Source organism: Pelobates fuscus, chromosome 4 (genome assembly GCF_036172605.1).
Source record: "Pelobates fuscus isolate aPelFus1 chromosome 4, aPelFus1.pri, whole genome shotgun sequence".
NCBI lineage: Eukaryota > Metazoa > Chordata > Amphibia > Anura > Pelobatidae > Pelobates > Pelobates fuscus.
This window is the reverse complement of record NC_086320.1, coordinates 201,711,988-201,738,498: the sequence shown is the minus strand read 5'-3', so window position 1 is coordinate 201,738,498 and position 26,511 is coordinate 201,711,988. Positions and strand designations below refer to the sequence as shown.

The 26,511-nt window shown below is 41.9% G+C and overlaps 1 protein-coding gene across 1 annotated transcript in view; it reads left to right on the top strand.

The window, feature by feature from the left end:
* The first annotated feature begins 15,041 nt into the window (after window positions 1–15,041).
* OTULIN (OTU deubiquitinase with linear linkage specificity) overlaps window positions 15,042–26,511 on the top strand; it is a 73,364-nt gene continuing 61,894 nt past the window's right edge. Inside the window, exons 1-2 of the mRNA XM_063450565.1 lie at window positions 15,042–15,130; window positions 21,528–21,704. Of these exons, the coding sequence (XP_063306635.1) occupies window positions 15,087–15,130; window positions 21,528–21,704 (221 nt within the window). The 5' untranslated portion in view covers window positions 15,042–15,086. The remainder of the gene's footprint in view (window positions 15,131–21,527; window positions 21,705–26,511) is intronic.

The window sequence follows — 26,511 nt, the reverse complement described above, 5'->3', positions numbered from 1 at the left end:
AATTAAATAAATGAATAGACCCAATTATCTTATCCCAAAGTGTTTTTTCCATTTTTCTCTTTATCCCTTTCTCTCACTCTTTATTATGAGCTGTTATTTACATTCTTTGTCTTGGCCTCTTTTTAAAAAATGTTTTATTCCTAAATCAAGATGGGGTTATATAATTTATCTATCCAGCAATTTTTTTTAACATCTCCCATAATGCTTAGCAGCAAAGTTAGTGTATGGATGCTATGCTTATGGCTGACAGGCTGTAATGGTTTCTACTGATTATCCTTGATCTAAATTGTATGCCTTTCATTCATTATCTGATATTTAATATAAAAGGAGAGCACACACTATATCAAAGCATACAGACACTGACATCCATACATACACACATTCATAATGACATGCAGACATACATACACTGACATTCATACACACATGGCATACATACAGACAGACATACAGACAGACATACAGACAGACAGACAGACAGGCCTTATATTTGACTCTGTAACTTATGAAAACACCATAAAACCTGTACATGAGGGGTACTGTTATACTCGGGAGACTTCGCTGAACACAAATATTAGTGTTTTTAAAAACAATAAAACGTATCACAACAATAATATGGTCCGTGGAAGTGCCATTTGTGTGTGAAAAATGCAAAAAATGTCACTTTCACTGACAATATCATCGTTGTAATACATTATACTGTTTTGAAACACTAATATTTGTGTTCAGTGAAGTCTACCGAGTAAAACAGTACCCGCCATGTACAGGTTTTATGGTGTGTTGGGAAGTTACAGGGTTAAATATAGTGCTAGCAAATTAAATTTCCTGGACTTTCAGTCTGGGTTGTCAGGCAGATCCCGCACATTATATACAAAACACAATGAGGGAACCGGCTGGTAGCCTAAATTGAGATAAATACAAAACGAATATAGTGTAATAAAGTTTTACAAAAATAACATTGCGCAATATGAAATGCACTCACAGGATCTTGGACAGTTCAGGCATATATGGTGCCTCCCCTGATGGTATGGGGGGCTGGGGGGGTTCCCCTGGACACTTCCCTGGATCTTTCCACCAAAAAGCAGGACTCCGGGTGTAGGTATGAAAAAGCGGCTTTAATTTTCAATAAAATATATATAAAAATGAATACAATAAAGGTCCTACGCGTTTCGTCCCTCTTGTAAAGTATGGGACTTCCTCAGGGACCAACAATATTAAAATTACAATTAGTACAATACAAAAAGGCTGCATTTTTGTATTGTACTAATTGTAATTTTAATATTGTTGGTCCCTGAGGAAGTCCCATACTTTACAAGAGGGACGAAACGCGTAGGACCTTTATTGTATTCATTTTTATATATATATTTTATTGAAAACTAAAGCCGCTTTTTCATACCTACACCCGGAGTCCTGCTTTTTGGTGGAAAGATCCAGGGAAGTGTCCAGGGGAACTCCCCCAGCCCCCCATACCATCAGGGGAGGCACCATATATGCCTGAACTGTCCAAGATCCTGTGAGTGCATTTCATATTGCGCAATTTTATTTTTGTAAAACTTTATTACACTATATTCGTTTTGTATTTATCTCAATTTAGGCTACCAGCCGGTTCCCTCGTTGTGTTTTGTATATACTGGTATTGAAGTTGATTGCTAGCTGGGAGCGATCTGAGGGAGGCTGTATTTCACCTACCACTGATAAGTATCATTGTATATAAGTGTGTGTATAAGGTGTATTTCTTTGTTGTATTGGTTTGCTAGATCCCGCACATTGTAATTAATAAAATAACCTAAATATGTAAAATTATTACATAAATATATATGTAGAATTATTATATATATATATATAATTATAATTTTTTTATATATAGGTATATATATATATATATAAAATTATTTCGTTCTACATGTATTTTGATATCAATATATATATATATATATAGATATTAATTTCAAAATACAGTTAGAACAAATTTACACACATATATATATATATATATATTTTTATGTATTTACATATTTATTATATATATATAAAATGGTAATTATATATATATTTAATCATTATCATTCTACGTGTATTTTGATATTAATATATATATATATATATTATTAAAATACACTTCGCTACACCTTGTTTAAATAGCAGTCAACACTGGCGTGCCGACTATGGGAGGTCGTTAGACTTTCAGGGACACACTGGGGACTTGCCTGCTGCCTTCTCAACGCGTCCATACAATCCCTGCGGACATTATATTGCTTACTATATGCTAACATGTTTAATTTGGTAGGCTTATTGTATGCAAGCATGTTTCCTTTGGTAGGCTATTCCTAGTGGTCTCTGCCAGACACGTAAGCCATGCGATGTCCACTTTGCACAGTTGCCCAGCATTTAGTACCCAGCTACTGAAACACCAGTTGACTTCCTTCCCCTAGGCGATGTCTGTCACCATGTCTAACCGGCCTGTATTGTATTGTCCTAGCAAATACTCTGAGAGTCAGTGTAGCTCCTACATGGTTAGCCAACTACTGCGATGTGCCATGCCCAGCTATGTTGCCTTTCATGGTCCTAGATGTACCGCCTAATCCTGTGATACGGGCTTGCCCCCCCTACCAGGCTCCGCTAAATCCAGCCTGTATAACCCAGCGTGAATATTAACCTATAGTACTCATATATGCCTATCTAACCTGACAACACTATGTTTCTCAAAACACAAAAAGCCTGTGTATGAATTGTATGTTTAATCTTCACATGTCGACCTCCAATAGGCACTTCTCATAATAGCAACCTGACCTAGACATGTTTGTTTAACCTGTTCACCGTATACTTCAAATATGTGCAGAATTATCGCTTGCCAGATTCCACTGTTTGTATTACTACGCTTAACGCTGTTGCCGTGGCACTGCAAGTTAAAATGTATTAACACAATTAAAAAATGAGGCATCATCACTCAGGAAATGTAATATTTCAAAGCTATCGATGTACTAACCCTTTATTGTAAACCGTTTTTACATTTCCCTCTCTTTGCTTTTGTACCCCATCTAATATGCTTCAATAAAAGAAAGATTGACAAAAAAAAATACACTTAGACAGTGTAAGTGTATTTATGTGTATGTATCTGTGTGTGTCTGTGTATATATATATACATAATAAATATATATATGATCTAAGTATATATATATATATATTAATTTTAAACTGTCTCTTTTTTTTTTTTTTTACAGGCAGCAGGTAGAGTACCTGTCATTACAGGCACTCCCCCTGATGGCACTGACATGGACGGTGTGACGAGACCAATCTCGCCACTGTGCATTGGAGGAGCCTGGTTGCCCGCCTGTTGCCTCTGGACTATGGCCCTGGGAGATTGGGCCCTTTAAAACATTATTCGGCCATACCAGAGTGTATGTCACTCATTCTGGCCCTTTAAATACTGTTGGGGAAGGTTTGGCACTTTTTATATGGCACTTCGGATGCAGCCGAAGTGGCCGCCATGCGACAAAGGAACACGTGGTGGTGGCGGCCATTTTCATTTAGTCGAACGCAGTCAGCGGTGTATGCTAAAGAATCTGTGGAACTAAAATCGGCTACGCAAATACTCGAACACCGCTGACCCTTACCGTCGCCTCCACTTCGACACTTCGGTTAAAGTCGAAGTACGTTCGAGAATTCGAACAGCCTGTTGCAATGTGCCATTTGCACGAACGGACCTGTTCGTGCCTTCGAAGGGGACTTAGCCATTTTTCTTCAGGAAATTGACCGACCGCACAGCCCAAATCTATGGAACTGTTTTGGGCAGGAAAATGTGCTTGCGGTCGGTCATAAAGGACTTCCATCTATCTTTTTATCCACTGGAGGGATTGGTATGATTTTTGAAAGTGTTTATGTTTAAAGTATGCTGAATTCAAATATGTAATTTATGGAGATTGGATGTATGGTTTTAAAGTTACAGGCTATGTGTAAAAACTGTATTGTTACTGTCTGTGATAATTATGTTAAACCATTGTGTAACATAATTATATCACAGGCAGAGGGGAGGCTTTTGTGTGTAATTGCTGGGAGTGTCTTCTGTAATGTACGTGTATGATTGGTTATTTTGTAACACCCTGTGGGTGGTCCTACCTAAGGGAAACTGTCATAAAAGAAGGTTCTTTTGGTGCCAATAAACTTTTCACTGCTTGACCCTCAACACGGAGCTTTGTCTCGTTCTTGGGGGGATTTACTGTATGCTGTTAGAAACTGATTGCCAGGAGTGTAAGCCGCTTGGGTGCTTTTCCTGTTCAGCTGCTAGCAGCTATTCGTGAGGTTCCAGTTCGGGAGTTTGGAGTGCTACTTGGTATCCTGTTCGGGAGTTTGGGGTTCTGCAGTAGCTGTGCCTGTGTCTCTGGAATAGGAAGATCTACTAAACGGCGGTTTAACCCTTTTATGTCTGGGGGTACCGTTACAGACGGCTATGCCGTCCATGTGATCGCGAGGTCCTTGCAAGAACCTCGCAATAACATGGCGCAGGGGGGCCGGAACGAACGGAGGGGGACTCTACAGGTAAGTAGAAAGGACGGTGGGGAAGTGCTATGCCACCCCCCGGCGTTTAGAGCCGGGTCCCCAAGGACGGCATAACACGCCCGCCGTCCTTAAGGGGTTAAATTAAATTTGTGTTTCCACTCCAACCCTCACTCATGAGCATTGGGTGCTCTGATTATAAGAACTTAATGTCCTCCTCAGTCCACATTTAGTATCCAAATTCACAAAAATTGAGGCCAAGTGTAAATTTTTAATCATTAGATGACCATCGACCCACCCTTTTTCCCCAAGTTTGCAGACAAATCTTCAGTTGCAGCAAATATTTGAAATTAATTAGATGTAATTATTTTCCCCTCAATACCCAAGTGTTCGCATGCTACTTGAGGAGCCTTGTAAAATTTTAATTTAGAAAAAGGGACTCCTGAACTGTGTACTTTGTTTCAAATATTTAGAAAGACTTTGACTACCCCAATAGGACATAATGACAGATGATTGATGGCTCTTAACTGAACCAATCAACCTCTCCCCAGCTGATCAGTTTCCAATTTTCTTAATAAAAATTTTAAAGTTTCACCATAACAGTGTAGATGTAGAATATTATACCAGAATGGGAAGATTTTTTAACAGATATGAATTCAATGACCCTAAAAAAGAAAGCCAAAACAAAGGCAGTTGTAAAATGAAGAATCTCAAACAATCCTTGCAAATTTAACTCAATTTATCAACCAGATCAAGCAATAATTAAAAAGAAATAGGTCATCTACTGTCCAGAATAGGTTACTTTTTAACTCAAGCTCCTTTCAGCATCTGCTGAATGACAAACTCTTAAAAAACAGTTGTTTTACACAATACTTTCAGGGGAAAAAGAAATAGAAATTAATGAACTATTTAAAGAAAACCTTGATACTTATAACTGAATTGTATTAATGATAAATTGAATTGTGTCCTGTAAACTAGGTTCTGTAGCATCTTTTTCAAAATTCGCCATAAAAATATGGCACTCATCCCATGTCTTCAAATATACTCTCCATGTAATTGATGATAAAGATCAACTACATTGGCTTAACTGGGCTGAAGTTAACTCCCCGCTAACAGTGCAAGGGACCTGAAAGAATTAAAGCCAAAACAGGACAAAGAATGAGCAAAAAAAAAATTCATTTTCCAACTTACAGGTCTAGCTTTCACCCATAAGTTGTTTACCAGGCAAATTAAAACTAGTCTTCTTAATAAATTAATCACTGGGGTGGTTTTTGCTTAAAGGGAATTGATTACCCAAACAACCCCTAAATTGTCACAATGGAAAGTGATTCTTCTATTGGCTAATTCAGAACTCCAGACTTCCAAGGCAACAACTATTGGAAATAATTCTAAAAGAGTTATCATCTTGGTCCATCCCTTCTCAACCCATGTCTGAGGCCACCCAGCAGCTTCCCATTTACCTTGAAAGTAAATATCGAAATATTGTGAGTCAGCTGCATTAGTAAAGATAACCATTAAATTGCTCAATAATATATTCCAAGCCTGTATCCTCCTTGATCTGCCTGAATACACAAATATGATCAACGCTGAACCTGGACAGGTGCACGGAATAAGTGTGTTTCTGTCAGTCAGTGAGTGTGTGTGTGTATGTCTGTCAGTGAATGTGTGTGTGTCAGTAAGTGTAAGTGTGTGTGTGTGAGTGTATGTGTCTGTTGTTGAGTGTGTATCTGTCAGTATTTGTGTGTGTGTCAGTGAGTGTGTCTGTCAGTGTCTGTGTGTGTGTCTGTCAAGTGGCTGTCTGTCAGTGAATGTGTGTCTGTCAGTGAGTGTATCTGTCAGTGAGTGTGTGTGTCTGTCAGTGAGTGTGTATGTGTCTGTGGGTAATTGAGATGTGTGTGTCACTGAGAGACTACTTCCTGTCAGTATGGCCGGGTACAGGAAACTGAAGCTCCTGTACTGCCGTCTACTCCGCTTGGCCACGCTACAAGAGAGATAGGAGGCACATCAGGGAGTGGAGAGGACCACTAACTGGGAGGGGGGGAGAAAGAGGAACACTAAGGGACGAGAGGACACACTAAGGGACAGGGGGAAGGGGGCGACCACTAAAAGAGAGGGAAGAGGAACACTAAGGGTGGGTGGGTGGGTGGGACACTAAGAGGGATGGGGGGGCACTAAGAGATAGGTAAGGGGGGGAGGAACACTAAGGGACAGGGGAGGGAAGGGAAAGGACCTCTAAGGGATGGGGAGGAAAGGAAAAAAATACACTAAGGGGGGGGGCACTAAAAGAGAAGTAAGGGAGGGGAGAAGAACACTGAGGGGGAGAGGAACAGTAAGGGGGATGAGAAGGCACTAAGAGACAGGTAAGTAGGGAGAGGAACACTAATAGACAGGGGAAGGAGGGGAGAGGAACACTAAGGGACAGGAGGAGGATGGGGGGCACCAAGAGATAGATAAGGTGGAGAGAGGAACACTAAGGGGCAGGGAAGAAGACCACTAATGGACAGGAAGGAGAGGGGAGAGGACCACTAAGGGATGGGTAGGGAAGAGGAACACTAAGGGACAGGGAAGAGGAACACTAAGAGACAGGGGAGAGAAACACTAAGAGACAGGGGAGAGAAACACTAAGAGACAGGGGAGAGAAACACTAAGAGACAGGGGAGAGAAACACTAAGGGACAGGGGAGAGAAACACTAAGGGACAGGAGTAGGTTGGGGGCCACTAAGAGACAGGTAAGGGGGGAGAGGAACACTAAGGGACAGGAAAGGGGACCACTAATGGACAGGAAGGGGAGGAGAGAGGACCACTAAGGGACGAGGAGCGGAGAGGAAAACTAAGGGACAATAAGGAACACATGAAGGGGAGAGGACCATTAAGGGACATGGAGGCTAGGGGAGAGGAACACTAAATGGCATGGGGGGGGGGCCTGAGTGGGGAGAAAAACACACAGAGAGACATACGGGGTGAGAAAGACGCACAGAGGGGCTGGGGATGAAAGAGACGCACAGAAGGGCCTGGTGGTGGAAATACAAAGGGGATGGGGGTGAAAGAGACACATAGGGGCAGGAGAAGAGGAAAAAGAGACACAGAGGGGCTGGGGGGAGTTAGTCACACAGAGATACACAGGGGAAGTGTAAGACACACAATGGGGAAAAATAGGGGATAAGATACACTATAGGGGGTAAGACATTTGAAAACAGGGATAAGAAACAAAAGGCGGGTTAAGAGGCACACAGGTGAAGATGTTTTTTTTGTGTACCCAAAAATCCTTGCACCAGCCCTGGTGTATTGTATTGTGTGTGACTGTCTAGATATACATGGAGCAGTGTGTGTGTAATTGTGTGATTATGTATTTTTAGACTGCTGAGTGCTGGACTTCCTTGTTTTGTATCACATATCTGGAGATATGCTCTCCTCCTTGCCTTTTATATCATTCAAAAGAAATTGAATTCTGTGACTGGAGTGCAGTCCCTTTTATTTAGTATTGATGTGTTCAGTTTGTGATGGCATGTCTAGGCATCTATTCATGTGACTGTATTTATGTAGGGGGCATAAAAAGGGTTTAAAAGGGATTATGAAACACACAAGAAGTAACAGTGGGTTAAGAGATACGACTGTGAAAGTAAATGAAGCACACAATGTGGAAAGAAGGGATTAGGAGAGAAATTAATGAAGAATCAGGAAACATGCACAAGGGGTTGAGGAGATGTGAAGTAACACACAAATTTTTATTCTAATCTATTGGCATGGTGAGGACTAACCTATTCCAAAACAGCTGAAATGGAAAAAAAAATATCCAATTAAATTCTTTTCAGATCAGCTATATTGTCCAATATATATTGTTTAGGCTTAGATGTTGAAATACTTTTAGGTAGTGCAAGTGAAAGGGCCAGCAACGGGTGCTGTGAGGATTTTTCGCACAGGGCGCCTAAAGTCCTAAGGCCAGCTTTGTCTGTCAGTGTGTGTCTGCCAGTAAACGTTTTTAAATCAGTGAAAGTGTGTGTCTGTCATTGAGAGTGTATGTCAGGAAGTGTGTATGTGTTTGTCCGTCAGCATTTGTGTCCGTCAGTGAGTGTTTCAAATCATTGAGATTGTGTACCTGTCATTGAGAGTGTGTGTGTCAATTTGACTGTCTGAGTATGTTTCTGTCAGTGAGTGTCAAATTATTGAGTGTGTGTTTCTCAGTGAGAGTGTGTGACTGTCAGTGAGTGTGTGTCTAGATGGAGAGGTAGAGTCATTGCAAAGAGGAGGGGTTAGTAAGATGACCATGCCCAAATTGGGGGGCACCCAAAAAAATTCTGCACCCAGGCGTCTGTGACCCTAGGGTCATCCCTGAACTTGATGATGTTGATTTTTCAACCCAGCCAACGTGTGGTCGTATGCTGGAAAAGACACTGGCCATTGGCATTACCCTCGATGCAAAATGTATTTAGCCCAAAACAGACTGTAACCTCTTAACTGTAGTTTTATTAACACATAATAAATGGAAAACTTCCCGTTTCATTTTGCTGATCTTATCATCAGGTAAACGAAATTCCATTGTTTCAGTCAATGATGATTCCCAAAAATTGTAAGCAGGTAGTAGTCCATGCAATGTTTTTCCTGCCAGGAGGATGCCACAATGTAGAGCAATTTTATTTTACTATTGTTATACTAAAAATAAGTATACACATTTTAAAATGTCTTACCTGGGCATGTCCTTGGATCATAAAATTCCTTTTTTTTTTATAATTTGTGAAGTATATGTTTTGGTGCAGACAAAGGCCCTGATTTTATATTTTGGGTAAGGTTTTCAAATGATGTAATATATTTGTGAAATGTTGTATCCAAATGATTAAAATATCAAAAAAATCTATCATATATAAAAAAATATTTTTCAAATTTTTACTCATATGAAAAGCTTATGCAAAAATATTAACTCAAGGTCTTTGTTCTTAAATTTGGAGGCTCTCAATCAAGCTTCTTTTTTTTATCTCTTTCAGATCTGCATTGCTTCCTTTCAGTGATCAGCATATATGAGGTGGTAATCAAGTAACCAACTAAAATAAATGCATCTATAAAGCCGTATACACATATATGTATCATGGCTTTCCCATGGTCCCTCTGTTGCTGCAAGTGCTGTTTGTGTTTGCAGAAAGCATCTGGGAAAAGTTCACGATCAGACATTATGTTTTCCTGCTGTGGGAAAAGAAGGCACAAAACAGATAAATGGACAATGAATGATTCGTTTTTGAGAAGGCAAAAGGAAGACACTTCTGAAGAAATAGAACTTCCCAGGTATTATAGCTTTCAAGATTTGATCTTGTGACTACATTATAATTTATGATGAAAATGGTGAAAGCCAGGCCTGGACTAGCTTTGGGGAAAACCGGGCAAATGGCGATTGCTATGGGACAAGGCCGACAGGGGGTTTGCCATCATGGGCCAGTGGTGAGCTCAAAGATCTCCCTCACCGGAGGGATGCACTTAAATCCGCAGAGGAAAGTGGAGAGGACCTGGGGCTCTAGTCAGCAGCTCCGGGTTCAGAATGTTCCTCTCCCATGCTTGGAGCATTGCTGCTGTTACTACACACACTCTCTACAGGCCCTACAATACACACTACATCACTAATAATTTAAGATAGCATTAGAAACAGAACTACAACTCAAAACGTACCATAGGACTTTATTGTGTGTTTTGTTTTTTAACCAGAGAGTTATGCAAACCTTTGCAAAAATAAATATATATATATATATATATATATATATATATATATATTCATATTCAGGCATAACCCTCCCACACCAGTTAGAAATGGTCCAATAAGGGACACATAAATTTGGTCTGAAATGTTTTCATGTCATAAACCACAGTCAAGCAGAACTTTATGGGATAAGTAGTTTATCCCCAATGAACAGTTCCACACATCACATGGGATGAATGGATCTGCTACCCGCAGTACTTTTTCTCAATGAGAAGCTAGGTGCATCAGCTGATACACTCGCATTATCAGTTGCCGCTCAGCTAAACCTTCTTTACACTGCCCAGGTAGAGAGGTAATAAGCTGGGGTGCAGCGATGTCAGGAGCTTTAAATTTGAGGTTATACGGCAAAATGGATTAACCCCTGGAAGTAAAACGGCACCTGAGCACTCTTGCCCCATCACAACTCCAATTAGCTGAAGTTGTTATGGAAGTGGAACTATTCCTTTAATACAGCTGAAAATTATGGTTGATAGTTACATTGCTGTGTGGAATTACTCATTTGCATTCACCAGATGATACTTACCTACATGTCCATATCAAATAGCCTTAGTATTTACAGACAATTCTGAACACCAATGGTTAATTTAGCCTCCTTACATTACCTCAGTAAGAATTACATGTGACTATCAATCCCAATTTTTAAAAAAAAATATATAAAGAAAATAAATATGAAAATGCAGACCTAACACCATGGCTAATAAATAAAGAAAATTAAATAATTAACCATCTTTTCCCCCCCTGGTTTTTAACTACTGGGTAACTTCAACCATTTGGTTATAAAACACACAGTGTATAGAGTAAATTAGGCTTGGTGAAGGTATAGTCTAAATTTTAAAGACATGAGGTGAATATTTGCTTTACCTTTCTTTACTGAAACCTACCAACAGCAAACAAAGAGTTAAAATGGAAAAAAACAATCAATAACAAACAAAAAGTATGCATTAACCCCTTAAGGACAGAGCTTCAGAAGCATGTCTTTCACTTAATGACAACAGCATTTTTTGCTGTTTGCGTTCAACTGCAATTTGCATTTTACTACCCAATCTAGAGAAAATGAGACAGAGTCAAGGTCAAACACATGAACATCTGATAACGGATGGAAGGACACCAAGCAGAAAAGAAGAACAAACTTAGCGTAAAGTGGACAGAGAGAGAATAAATTATCCAAACCAGAAAGACAAAAACAAAAATGAAAAATCATGAAACAAAGAAACATCCCAAAAGCAGGACTTTGACAAAGGATAAGATAGACCTGACATATTCCAGCAATCATGGAAATCAACCAAGGCATCAATTGCATACAGTCCTGCAGGATTAAAGGTTCCCAGTTGGGTCCTGTAACAGCAACAGGTGAGATCGTAACAGGAGAGGATCAGCCACTGACACCTCCAGCAGTCCAGTTTCTAGGATTTCAGATATATTCTGCTCAGGCAGTTCTGCAACTCCCTGCTACAAAAATCAAAACCATCAAAAAGGACATCCAGAGATTGTTAGTCTCACCATTGGGTCATCCGGCAGGAGGGTTGGATCCTCGCAAGACATGTCGAGGAGGTCTGGGAACCAGGGTTGGCTCGGCCATAAGGAGAATCGTCACTTCTCATCTCCGTATTTGGTGAAGTACTCTTGCATTCATTGCGAATGGGGGGAAAGCGTAAGCCCCTTGTCTTGGCTAGTGTTGGGTGAAGGCGTCCACCGCCGTGCATTCCGGGTCTGGGAGCCAGCTGTAAAACATTGGTAGTTGATTCTTGCGTGAGGCAAACAGGTCGAGTAGGAGTGGACCTCTCCGGTTGTTCAGGAGTGCAAATATCTGAGGGTTTAATTGCCAGTCGCTGGCATCTCTCCAGTGTCGGGAGTACCAATAAACTGTCAGGTTCGACTCCCCCGGTAAATGTTCTGCCAATGCCATGATCATGATGCTGCACAACAGGCAATAATCAAAAATTTCCTTTGTTAACTCTGTCAGTGTTTGGGAGCGAGTACCTCCCAGATGATTGATGTAACGTACGGCAGAGATGTTGTCCATCTGAAGGAGAGTACAACAACTGGATTGCCCTTTTGCCAGGCTGCAGATGGCGAAGGATCCGGCCAATAATTTCAGGCAGTTGATGTGAATAGTGAGTTCCTGGGTTGTCGATGCTCCTCCTGTGGATGCGCCCCCACCGGTAGCACCCCATCCCCACCAGCTGGCGTACGACTCCAGAATGAAGTCCGGGTGGCTGCCAAAGATGGCTCGACCATTCCATGCTTGCATGCAATTGAGCCACCATTCGAGTTCTTGGCGAACCTTATCATCCTGGATAGGCATTAGGGCCATAGGCGCTGGGTGCTTATTGCGCCTGAGGGGCACCTTACCCTTGCTAGAGTCTCCCCTGCGTTGGGAGCGTTTAGGAGCCGGCTTGATAGGATCAGAGGCCACCGGGAACACTTTGGCCACAACCTTGTCCAGGGATGCGGCCACCACTGCATTAATCATAACCTGAAGGTCCATGGGATTCTGGGTATCTTCCATGTTAGGGTTATATGTATATATATACACACATATATACTGTTACTTTAATAACCAGGCACAGGTAATAAAGGTATAGGGACCGGTTTGGAGGGACGTGAACCAGACCAGGCGATTAAGCAGACTCTTATGATCACAGGGGCTCACCCAGGAAACCGGAATTGCAAATACAGATTCCGTTCAACAGCAGGTCGTACCTAAATGGGGGCCCCTTGCCAGAATACTAGGGTATACCTGACTGGCAGTCCCACTCCCCAGGGGTATTACACCAGCCTGACCAGGTCCCTGACAGCACAGCTGGACTGCAAACTCAAAAACACAGAGAGCCTCTTCGGGATGGGAGTAAAATGCACGACTAACAACACCAACAAGATGGCCGCCATGGGTCTCGCGAGAACCTGGGCTAAGATGGTGTATCGCGGGAAATCATATGAATGTAAAAGGGAATGTCGTTAGACACGAACAGAGAATTCCGCAAATGCTCCGTTCGCGTAAAACTACCGAATGCCATATGCAAATTGGAATACCCGCGAATGGAGAGTTCGTGCATAAGCCACCGAACGCTATGCACAGGAATAGGTCCGAACTGTAAACCCCCTAAATGCATGAAGCAGCAGTATTCCCTGCCCAAACGCACTGAAGTCAATGCGAATGGCGCGGGAAAAATGAGGAAAGTGGCGAACGTAGCCACTGGGGGGGGGGAGGGGGGGAGAACCCCAATCAGAGAAATAAACAGCCCCACTAGAGAGGTGGAGATAAAGGACATCCCCCAGCCACCCCCACAGGAAAGGAAAATAGTAATCACATACAATAAGTACAGTTTTAAAACAGAGCATAGAACAAGTACTCTGACCTGACTTGTAAATGGAGCAGCAAAGAAAGAGGAACTGCTCTGGATATGCTTTTACATAACACCGGTTTACATGGTTGACTAAATTAGGATCTATTCATCGATCTACTGTTTTTTGTTTACATGGTTGACTCTACGACTGTCGGCTACATCAAGAAAGAGGAGTTTGGAGGAGCCTGATGACTAGACATACTCTGTTATACATTTTGATTGGTTACACTTTTTACTTACTGTTAACTGTTTCTTAGATGCTGCGCATTTCAGTAAAGAATGATAAGCAAATATTCACCTCCTGTCTAAAATTTAGATTATTCGGTCACTAAGGTTAGAATAAACCCGAATTCATAGCAGGAAGATAATTTCCATAAATCTAAGGCAAGCCAAAACATTTATTTTATGAAGTTGCAGGAAGTTTACACTTAAAGGGAAACTCCAGTGCCAGAAAAACGATCCGTTTTTCTGGCACTGGAGGGTCCCTCTCCCTCCCACCCACCAATCCCCGGTTACTGAAGGGGTGAAAACCCCTTCAGTCACTTACCAGGGGCAGCGACAGGTCCCACGTCGCTGCTTCCTCCTCCCCCGCCGCTCCTCCTTCTGGTTACGTCGGCCGGTGGGCGAGACTGATCTCGCCCGCCGGCCGAGGAGACCTAATGCGCATGCGCGGCAATGCCGCGCATGCGCATTAGCGCACCCCATAGGAAAGCATTGAAAATGAATTTCAATGCTTCCCTATGGGGAATAGAGCGACGCTGGAGGTCCTCACACAGCGTGAGGACGTCCAGCGACGCTCTAGCACAGAAAACCTGTGCTATGAAGCAGGAAGTGTCCTCTAGTGGCTGTCTAATAGACAGCCACTAGGGGAGGACTTAACCCTGCAAGGTAAATATTGCAGTTTTAAAAAAACTGCAATAATTACACTTGCAGGGTTAAGGGTAGTGGGAGTTGGCACCCAGACCACTCCAATGAGCTGAAGTGGTCTGGGTGCCTGGAGTGTCCCTTTAACATGTCAGTCCCATTGCCTGTACAGAGTTTAATAAATCATTGAAACACCTACTAGGCAGTATGAGAAAGCATGGTTTTACCTGTTTAAAACCCAGTTGTAGAGGAATACTAAATAAGAAATAGAGATTAAATGTTTGCTCTGACTATATAACAAGCTCATGAACACCAAGTAAACTGCACATGTTAATACTGCACTCTGTAGACCACACACAATGAGCAGTATTATTCAGACTGTGTGGAATTATTCTATGATGGATAGAGGGAACGATGAAGTAGCCCAGATTCCCTGTATTCTACCTCCTAATACTCTACTAGTTCAATGTCAGCATAACGCAATCCCCCAGTGACGTATTTCCGGTACACTCTGACCTACGCGTTTTATAGATTGCTGTTGTTGAATAAATAAAGTTTTGAATGATTGAGCTGCCGGAGTGGATGCCGGGAATTGTAGTTCTCGCTGATGCTTCCGGCATTTGTCTGAACGTGTGCTTTGGATGGCGACAAGTCAGCTGATTGGCGATGCTGAGGGTGGACAGCGGTGAGTACAACAACCCTCAGCCTACACTGCGTTCAATAAGTACATCCTATGCCGGTATAGTCTGACTGAGTGCACTGTTACTTTAAATCTATCCTGTTTGCAGTCTGCATTGCACCTATTGCTGGCAGGATGTTGCACATTGTAATTATTGTTATTGCCAAATGGAAAGAGGAAAGTAAACTTGAAGTGTTAGAACTAATACGAGAAGCAGGTCTGCCCCTCACTAATATGTATGAATTAATAAATATCCCTGAACAGGAGAAGTTTTCTAGTTGGAGCCATATATTGAATAACAACGAAATATTGTACCGTTTCTTATATTGATATACTAATGCTGATAGCTAGTACCTGCATGTATAAAACATATTGTGTGCTATATTCTGCCAAGCTGGGTGCTGTAGTATCATAACTGCCAAATATTCCTATTCACCAACACCAAATGAGACAGGCACCATGCATTTCAAGTACCATGGTGGTTATGTTCAAAGTGTAATTTATCATGGACCTTCCATTGGTTTCCATGATGATTATTCTACATTTTGAACTTTGCAGTAGAATGTCATTTTACATAACCTCTCATGTTCACGTGATACCCATAGGAACAAACACAACTAACGCAAAGTTCTAAAAGTGAAACAATCATCGGGACATTCCATTGGTTTCCATGGAGATTATTCTATTTTTGGAAATGTGTGCTCTAGAATTAGTAATACACAACCCATCATGTTGACTTGATGCAGATAGGATCACACAGAAGTAATAGTTTCTATGTTTCAATGAGGTATATATCTTCATAATACATCTTTTAATCTTTACATGGGGTTTTGCCTGTAAAATGTTTAGATTATTGACATGTCTACTTGATGTTGACTGTGCATATTTATTTGAAAATGATAAAGGCTTTTGTAAAGGAAGTATATGAAATCATTCATCTGCTCAGACAAGTCTTTCACACCTACTTGCTATTGCTAGTCACTGGGCTTTGCCCAACCTTGCCTTAACACGTAAGTCTATTAAACTGCATACGCTTTTTAAATTTGTTATACCCTCCTCTATCCAACTTGCTTTGTAACCCCTTAAGGGCCAAACTTCTAGAATAAAAGGGAATCGTGACATGTCACACATGTCATGTGTCCTTAAGGGGTTAAACAAGTCATGGTATTAAGTAAATTGGCCTGGAGATGTACTTAGCTGCATCATGGAAAGGGTTACTAGGTGTAAGAGCTATTAACTTCCTTATTGGTATCAAAGAGGATGCACAGAACTGAAGTGCATTCAATCTGGAAACCACTGCTGAAAACAGAATAAGAATATGCCCAAAGATCATAAAGCACAGATTACTCTAATTTCACGAATCATGTTCCAATCCAACTGATGCAGGTAATTTGTTATTATTCTTAGGAGAAATTTCATAGCTTAATAAATAGCTAATAATCACTACAACGTAAGATGTACAAATACCCCGACATGTACCTAGTAGGCTAGACGTATGTGCTGGTAAAGGGTATTCTATAGGGATTATTTAGTAATGGTGGACGTTGAGCATCCATTTTCTATATTTGTAATAATTGAGTTAAAAAAATAAAGCATGCCTCGTCCTTGAATCTTGGGTCTATTATTTATAAGGAATTAGTAGCCAGTTACATGCACTCCTGCTCTATTGTATGAAACACTCACATCCAACATATAAGAAGCTTGGCACCTTTGCCTTGTTAATAACTTCAATTCTGTGCATCCTTTTTGACACTAATAAGGAAGTTAGTAGCTTACATCTAGTAACCCTCTCTAGATACAGCTAAGTACATTTCCAGCCCAGTTTGAAAAGTACCATGACATGCTTAGAGAAGAAACACATATTTAACAACCTCACCAATAATGTTAATCAGGACACTGTACATGACTTTAAGGGAACCTATAGTCCTGAAAATAACATCTATTTCGAGACTGTAGGTTTCATTCTGTCCACCCCTTTGCTGTGTAAAATTAAGTAAAATAAAGTTGACTTACTTCACTAGTGCCTCCAGCTCCTCCTTTCGGGTGGTCATGTCAGCATCCAAGCAGACATCACCTGTCTAATATCTGTAGGCTCTAAATACATTGTTGATAATTAAAGGGATACTCAAATACGAAATAAATAAAATCACTGCTTAGACCTCAAATCAAAACTTGCATGTATTTAATTATACATTTTTTACTCGAGGTTTTATCTAAAAACGGCTTGTAAAACCTGTAGATCTTTTCTGCGGTCTTTGCTAGCCCAGTCAGGGTCTATTCAGGGTCTCTTAACAAGCCTGCAGTCCAAAAACGACACAACTGAGTGCAACCATGCTCAGCCTTGGTGAATTTAAAGGGCTTTAATGAGCATTGACATCCAATGTTCAGTGTGGGGCCACTAAAAATGGCTCCAGCTCACAGATGGGAGCTTAGCTATTCATTGATACCTGGGTTTTTGTGTGTGAGCAGGGATTTAATCCTGCTCACACAGCAATCTCTTTCTAGGCATTTAAATGCCTATTTAACCCCTTAAGGACACATGACGTGTGTGACATGTCATGATTCCATTTTATTCCAGAAGTTTGGTCCTTAAGGGGTGCTGCTTGCAACCTTGACTTTCAATGTTGCATCAGTCAGTTTATTGATACCTGGCTTTTGTAGTGTGCACAGGGATTTAACCCTGCTCACACGGTGATCCTTTTACAGGCATTTAGTTTCCTATTTAAAGGAACACTATAGTCACCTAAATTACTTTAGCTAAATAAAGCAGTTTTAGTGTATAGATCATTCCCCTGCAATTTCACTGCTCAATTCACTGTCATTTAGGAGTTAAATCACTTTGTTTCTGTTTATGCAGCCCTAGCCACACCTCCCCTGGCTATGATTGACAGAGCCTGCATGAAAAAAAAAACTGGTTTCACTTTCAAACAGATGTAATTTACCTTAACCCCTTAAGACCGCAGGACGTACTATGCCGTCCTTATTTTGGTGGCTCTAAAAGCCGCAGGACGGCATAGTACGTCCTGCGATCTTATGTACTTACCCGGTCGCCGGCGATCCCACGCCGGCGATCGCGGTATGGGGGACTTACCTGGGAGCCCAGGGAGTCCCCCTGCGTCCTCTTCAGCCGCCCAGGGCCATGTGATCGCGAGGTCCTTGCGAGGACCCCGCGATCACATGGACGGCATAGCCGTCCAAGGCATTGCCAGCAGGGGGAGTGCCTGTAATGACAGGTACTCCCCCTGCTGTCTGAAAAAAAAATAAAAAATGTTAAAACAGTGTAAAAATAAATTATATATACTTAGATCATATATATATTTATTATATATATGATCTAAGTATATATATATATACACACATATACACACATACACATAAATATGCATACACTGTACGTGTATTTTAATATTAATATATACATAATTATATATATATATTAATATCAAAATACACGTACAATGATATTGATTAAATATATATATAATTTTCATTATATATATATTTATATATAATAAAAATAAATAAATATATAAATACGTTAAAAAAATAAATAAAAAAATAATAAAAAAATAATGAAAAAAAATAGATAAAAAATATATAAACATGCGTAATTTCGTTCTAACTGTATTTTAAAATTAATATATATATATATATATATTGATATCAAAATACATGTAGAACGAAATAATATATATATCTATATACATAAGTATATACGTATATATCACTATGTATATACCTATATATATATAAATAAAAATAATTAAAAAAAATTATATACATATATATACACACATATATATATACACACATATATATATAATAATTCTACGCATATATTTATGTAATCATTTTACATAATTAGGTCATTTTATTAATTACAATTTGCAGGACCTGCCTGCCAACCCAGGCCAAAAGTTCAGGGAATTACATTGTCTAGCACTATATTTAACTCTGTAACTTTCCAAGACACCATGAAACCTGTACATGGGGGGTACTGTTTTACTCGGAAGACTTCGCTGAACACAAATATTAGTGTTTCAAAACAGTAAAATATATTACAACGACGATATCGTCAGTGACAGTGACATTTTTTGCATTTTTCACACACAAATGGCACTTACACTGACGATATAATTGTTGTGATACGTTTTACTGTTTTGAAACACTAATATTTGTCGTCAGCGAAGTCTCCTGAGTATAACAGTACCCCTCATGTACAGGTTTTATGGTGTTTTCAAAAGTTACAGAGTCAAATATAAGGTTTGCGTTTCAGTTTTTTCACATTAAAATTCGCCAGGTTGCCTTTGAGACTGTATGGTAGCCCAGGAATGAAAATTATCCCCATGATGGCATACCATTTGCAATAGTAGACAACCCAGGGTATGTTCAGTTTTTTTAGTAGCCACTTAGTCACAAACACTGGCCAAAATTTGCGTTCAAATTAGTTTTTTGCATTTTCAAATATTAACACTAACTTTGGCCAGTGTTTGTGACCAAGTGGCTACTAAAAAAGACTGGACATACTCAATTTGCAATACCTTAGGTTGTCTACTTTTGCAAATGGTATGCCATCATGGGGGTAATTCTTATTTCTGGGCTACCATATGGTCTCAAAGGCAACGTAACCAATCTGGCGAATTTCAATGTAAAAAAACTGAAATATGTAACACGCTATATTTGACCCTGTAACTTCCCAAAACACCATAACACCTGTACATAGGGGGTACTGTTTTACACGCGAGACATCGCTGAATACAAATATGTGTATTGTATTGCAGTAAAAGCAAACAGTATTATGACATTCACAGTTAGAATGTCACGTAGAACTAAAAAAAATTAAAAAATTCTTATTTTCTCCCATTTTTTAAATATTTTTTTCATATTAAATTATGTTCCATACCTAAATATTTGATGTTAAACGAAAGCCCCGTTTCCCCTGAATAAAATGATATATAATAATGGGGGGTGCATTTAATATGAAAGAGGTGAATTATGGTTGGACAGACATATAGCGCAAATGCCAGGTTTTGTTTACGTTTTTTTGGATCACAACTTGTACATTTGGCTGCGGTCTTAAGGGGTTAAATAATTGTATCTCAATCTCTAAATTGAACTTTAATCACATACAGGAAGCTCTTGTAGGGTCTAGCAAGCTATTAACATAGCAGGGGATAAAAAAATCTTAATGTTCTATACACCAAAACTGCTTCATTAAGCTAAAGTTATTCAGGTGACTATAGTGTCCCTTTAAAGAGCTACTTGCAGGGCTTACTTTCAGCTCTCAGCTTATCTAAAAGTCTGGGTATACTAAAAATGGCCCCAGCAAACAGAGGGGATCACCATTGATACCTGGAACTCCCTGGCACGAGCACTGGTTATTTTGTAAGTAGTATACTGGTTCCTTGTCAATGGGGTAAACTGTCTCTATGGGTTCCTTGTTCTTTTATGAAGCAGGTTTTACAACATCTGGCTTCTGCAAATGTAGCCAACCGAAATATATATATATATATATATAGTGGCCCTATGGAATAGACAATGCTTGTTTAGATTGGGTTTATGGGTTGTATGCTAATCTCTATTTGATGGCACTTGTATAATGTCGATGTGATTTTAGGCTGGAAATTGGTATTAATGAAGAAGGATTGTATTCTTAAGTACTAGGGAATCATGGTATTAGGTATAGATTGAAAAAACTTACACTGGAAGTAAATTATTTTTATATATATAAATATAATTTTTATAAATTGCTGCTGCTTTTCTGTTCATAGGCCAACTGTGTTTCATTGCTCTTGTATGTACATGGTAAAGTGACAATAAAGTTGAATCTGGATCTGAACTGTTCAATTCCATTGATAAGTTAAATCACTGTTAAATCCACTGCCATTTAGGAGTTAAATCACTATTTATACAGCCATCGTCACGCTACCTGCATGTGACGTATTCAAGCTGCCTAGGCAATTCTTATAAAGAGAGATCTAATGTTTAAACTTCCTTTATTTTACTTTACAGTCTGTGTGCCTCCTGTGTGTTATTAAAGTTCAATTAACAGAGCAGGACACATTTGATTGAAAATGAAATTTTTTTTCATGCAGGCTGTGTGTCACAGCCAGGAGATGTGCGGGTAGGACTGTATAAACAGAAGCAAAAGTGATTTAATGCCTAAAGACAGTAGGGACATTATCTATACTAAAACAGCTTCATTAAGCCAAAGTGGTTTTGGTGCTTCGAGTGTCAATTTAACACTGCCATTAAGAAAAGTAGAAAGACCAGGTATAATAAAAGTGGTTAGGTAAATACAATTTGTAATATATATGCCCCACATTACTCCTGACCCTTAACCAAATTAGTGGCCAGTTCCAGTTCTGTTAATGCATAACTTTTTTTTTGGTTTCCATTACAGTTTCTGTAAACAAGATGAAGAAGCTCTGCCATTAAAAGAGGAACTATGTATTTCCCCTGAAAGCTGCCAACAGCTGGAGCCAGAGATCCTAAATTGTGCAGCAGAACTGTCATTGTACAACACACTGATCCACACAAGAGATGATGATGAGGAGGATGATATTTTTTTCGACAATAAGTGAGTGTTGACATTGTTAGAACAGTTAGGTGCACTACCAAATATTAAGCGGACACTCCACTGCCAAAATACAGATTAAATACAAATCACTATTTAGTAGATATACTCCATATGCAAACCTGCATGCTTGTAATTATGTATTTTTTTTTTCCATTGGGGGTTTATCTAAAACTACTTGGAAAACCTGAGATCTCTTGCCTGCTTCTTTTGCTTCTAACCCAGCCCAGACTTTCTGTTGCTGTCCAATCACAGACTTCCCAATGCAGCCAATGAGAAGTCTTTACAAAGCAGGTGCTCGGGGCAGTTGCTGCCTCTTGAACTAAACAAACCAGGAAGTATTAAAGGGACACTATAGTCACCTGAACAACTACAGCTTAATGTATTTGTTCAGGTGAGATCTATAGCTCCCTGCAGGCAATCTAATGTAAACACTGTATTTTCAGAGAAAATACAGTGTTTACATTGATTGATAGGAATACCTCCAGTGGCCGTCACTCAGACGGCCACCAGAGGGACTTCCTATCATGCAGGGCCCTAAAAAGGCCCTGTACACGTCAGACGTATTAAAATACGTCTGACGTGTTCAGGAGAGAGAAGGCACTGTGTGCGCGCCTTCTCTCTCCAGCCTGTCAGCAGAGGAGGGGGCGGGCAAAGACCGCGAGCTGAGCTGTCAGTCAGCTCAGCTTGCGGCCGCGCACACCGCGCGCATGCGCGGTAGTGCGCTCAGGACTTCAGAGGGCGGCATGAATGCCACCCTCTGAAGTATGTGCGCATGTGCGGCAAAGCCGCGCATGCGCACAAGGGAGCAATGACTCTATCAAATGGAAGCGTCTGATTGCTCCCTGCTCGCGCCCGCCTATTTCGTCATTTTGACGAAATAGGGGGCGCGGCTTCACGAGGCTCCCGGCACTGGAACCAGGTGAGTAATTTCGGCTGCCTGGAGAGTCCCTTTAAAATATAAAACACAAAAAGACATTAATAGGTGTAACGGACCGTTTCAGCAGACAAGGGGTTAAAATCCGTTTAGGCGATATGCCCCTTTCTGAGAGACAGGCACAGCTACTGCAGAACACCAAACTCCCGAACTGGATACAAAATAGCACTCCAAACTGGAACCTCACGAATAGCTGCTAGCAGACGAACAGGAAAAGCATACATCAGCTTACACTCCTAGCAATTAGTCTCCAACAGCATACAGTGAATCCCCCCCAAGAACGAGACAAGGCTCCGTGTTGAGGGTCAAGCAGTGGTCTGAGGTGCTGGCACACCCAGCCTGGTTTTTATTACGGTTGTGCACATACAGGACACACCCAGGGGGAGGCATAAAATAACCAATCAAGTAACAGTACAACCCACACATCCCCTCCCCTCAGATAAACAGTTAACATAATTATTACATACAGTAAAAATACAGTTTCCACACATACTCTGTAACTTTAAAACCATACATCACATTCACATAAAAATGCATATCCACAATCAATCCATTCAGGGGAACAACATATTAAAAAATGGCATGAATCAGACCAGGGGTTAAAAAGTTAGTAAAAGTATCTTTTGGTCTCTGGCTGGCAGCATGGCAAAATCTGGTTCACACAGGTTTTACAGAGGCCTTTATCCTGGAGACAATGGGGGGAAGTAATCCAATTATCCAGGGATAGAGGCAGACTCCATTGAGCACATGGTTACACAAAGACAGTAAAACACTTTAAAATACATAAAGTTACTTTTTATACATAACACACAGACATGTAACATATCCCCAGATAGCTGGGATCTGAACGCACAAAACTACCGAACAGCGCGCAGATCCTATTCACACAGTTCAATTGCCATGGAGCTAAAGTCTTTCCCATAGTCTTTCATTATATGAATAGGCTCCATGGCATAGCTATCTGGGGGTATCACCGCTCACACAGGGCAAGTACTGAATGGCCCCACTGTGTTTAACCCCTTGAGGACACATGACATGTGTGACATGTCATGATTACCTTTTATTCCAGAAGTTTGGCCCTTAAGGGGTTAAAGGGCCAGAATGAGTGACATGCACTCTGTTAGGGCCGAATACGTTTTTTAAAAGGGCCCAATCTCCCAGGGCCATAGTCCAAAGGCAGCAGGCGGGCAACCAGGCTCCTCCAATGCAATGTGGCGAGATTGGTCTCGTCACATCTCTCCCCCTTTCCAAAAAGACTAACAGGGTACCTGACCTCCTGCCGGTCAGTGCCCTTGTTAGTCCAGCAGCCCACCCACAAAGCAGAAAAAACAGTACAGCCCACCCACAATAAATGGTTACTACACCTGGGTAGAGGAGAAACTTGTCCATGTCCAGGTGCCTCACCACGGCTGTGTAGGGGACTGGTAGGCTGCCTTGGTGGGCTGCTGAGTGGGCAGAGACCAGCGGTACTCTGTCCTGGTGCCAGTACTACCACGGGAGTAGTCTGGTTGGAGCCTGGTTGCTGGAGACTGACGGTCTCCCCCCTTAGGTGCATAGCTCTGCTGCGGAATGGGAAGACCGGCTGTCTCCCCCTTGGATACACAGCTCTGTCGTGGGGAGATAGGACCGACCGTCCCTACCCCCTGTGTGGTGCGTGCAGAGACCACGGTCCCATCTGCACCGGTGGGGGGCTTACAGTCTCCCCCTGGTACATTAAGTTGTCGTTGGGGAGAGGGGGTAACAAGCTCCTCTCCCGATAGAACACTCTGCCGCTGGGGAATGGAGACTGAGCTCTCTATTCCCTGCCCATTAATGATCCGCCGCTGGGGAGAGGTGGTAACAAGCTCCTCTCCCAGACATACTTCCAGTCTTTGCGGAGGGAGACCGACTGTCTCTCCTCCTAATGCAGAGTTCTGCTGCTGGGGAAAGGAGACTGGGCTCTCTATTCCCTGCTGGATACTCTGCCGCTGGGGACTGGAGACTGAGCTCCCAATTCCCGGCACATCACACTGCCGCTGGGGAATGGAGACTGGGCTCCCAATTCCCAAAAAATCACGCTGCTGCTGGGGGGTAGGACCAACTACCTCTGCCCCCTGTAACTTAGCCTGCCGCTGGGGAATGGAGACTGGGCTCCCAATTCCCTGCAATTCACACTGCCACTGGGGAATGGAGACTGGGCTCCCAATTCCCAATAAATCACGCTGCTGCTGGGGGGTAGGACCAACTACCTCTGCCCCCTGTAACTTAGCCTGCCGCTGGGGAATGGAGACTGAGCTCCCAATTCCCGGCACATCACACTGCCGCTGGGGAATGGAGACTGGGCTCCCAATTCCCAATAAATCACGCTGCTGCTGGGGGGCAGGAACAACTACCTCTGCCCCCTGTAACTCAGCCTGCCGCTGGGGAGGGAGGACGCTGCTCTCCTCTCCCTGCATTTCACACTGCCTTCCCGGCATATCACTCTGCTGCTGGGGGGTAGGACCAACTACCTCTGCCCCCTGTAACTCTGCCTGCCGCTGGGGAATGGAGACTGGGCTCCCAATTCCCTGTAATTCACACTGCTGCTGGGGAATGGAGACTGGGCTCCCAATTCCCTGCAGAACCGTTGGAGAGACCTCGGTCCCATCTCTACCGGCTACCTGGGGTTCTTCCCAGTAAATCTCCACAATATCTTCCCAGCGGAATAGGTCTGGATCTGGGTCTGTCACCTTACTGTCCTGCTGAGCTTTCCCAATGGAGTGGAAGAGATCTCGGTAGTCCTGCTCCAGTTCCCACTCCAGGTTTGCTAGGTGAGCCAGGTCTTGCTCTACCTCATGGGGGTCATCCCACTCATGCCTAGCCTCCCTCTCATAGAAAATGTCCTGAAGTCTGGTTTGCGCAGGGCTCCCGAAGCCAGGCTCTGCAAAGGACTCCCATAACAAGCCAGGACCATCAAACTCCTCTCCCTCTGGCTTGTCATGTTCGGCTGTCCAGAGTATATACTGTGCCATATACCACCAGAGCGCCTGGTAGGCATCCTCCAGCCATAGCTCCTGCCATACCCGGTGCTCTAGTTCCTTCACCCATTCCTCCAGGGGCTGCTCTCCCAGAAAGGGCATCCGTAGGGCCACTTGCTTCTGCAACCGCTGCTCTTCACTGGGGAGACTCTCACCCCGCTGGTATTGTACATTATCCAGGGCCTGGTACCAGATGCCTTTCCTTAATGCATCACGGTCATCCATGTCACCCTCATCGTACTCCACTGCTGGTTCCATCCCGGTGCTGTCAGGGTCGCTGTACTCAGATATGCGTTGCCCTCAAATTGTAAATCCAAAGAAATGGTGTTCTGTAGCTGTCCTTCTGGCTGTAGGAACCATCCCACCGCTGCCACCAATTGTAACGGACCGTTTCAGCAGACAAGGAGTTAAAATCCGTTTAGGCGATATGCCCCTTTCTGAGAGACAGGCACAGCTACTGCAGAACACCAAACTCCCGAACTGGATACAAAATAGCACTCCAAACTGGAACCTCACGAATAGCTGCTAGCAGACGAACAGGAAAAGCATACATCAGCTTACACTCCTAGCAATCAGTCTCCAACAGCATACAGTGAATCCCCCCAAGAACGAGACAAGGCTCCGTGTTGAGGGTCAAGCAGTGGTCTGAGGTGCTGGCACACCCAGCCTGGTTTTTATTACGGTTGTGCACATACAGGACACACCCAGGGGGAGGCATAAAATAACCAATCAAGTAACAGTACAACCCACACATCCCCTCCCCTCAGATAAACAGTTAACATAATTATTACATACAGTAAAAATACAGTTTCCACACATACTCCTGTAACTTTAAAACCATACATCACATTCACATAAAAATACATATCCACAATCA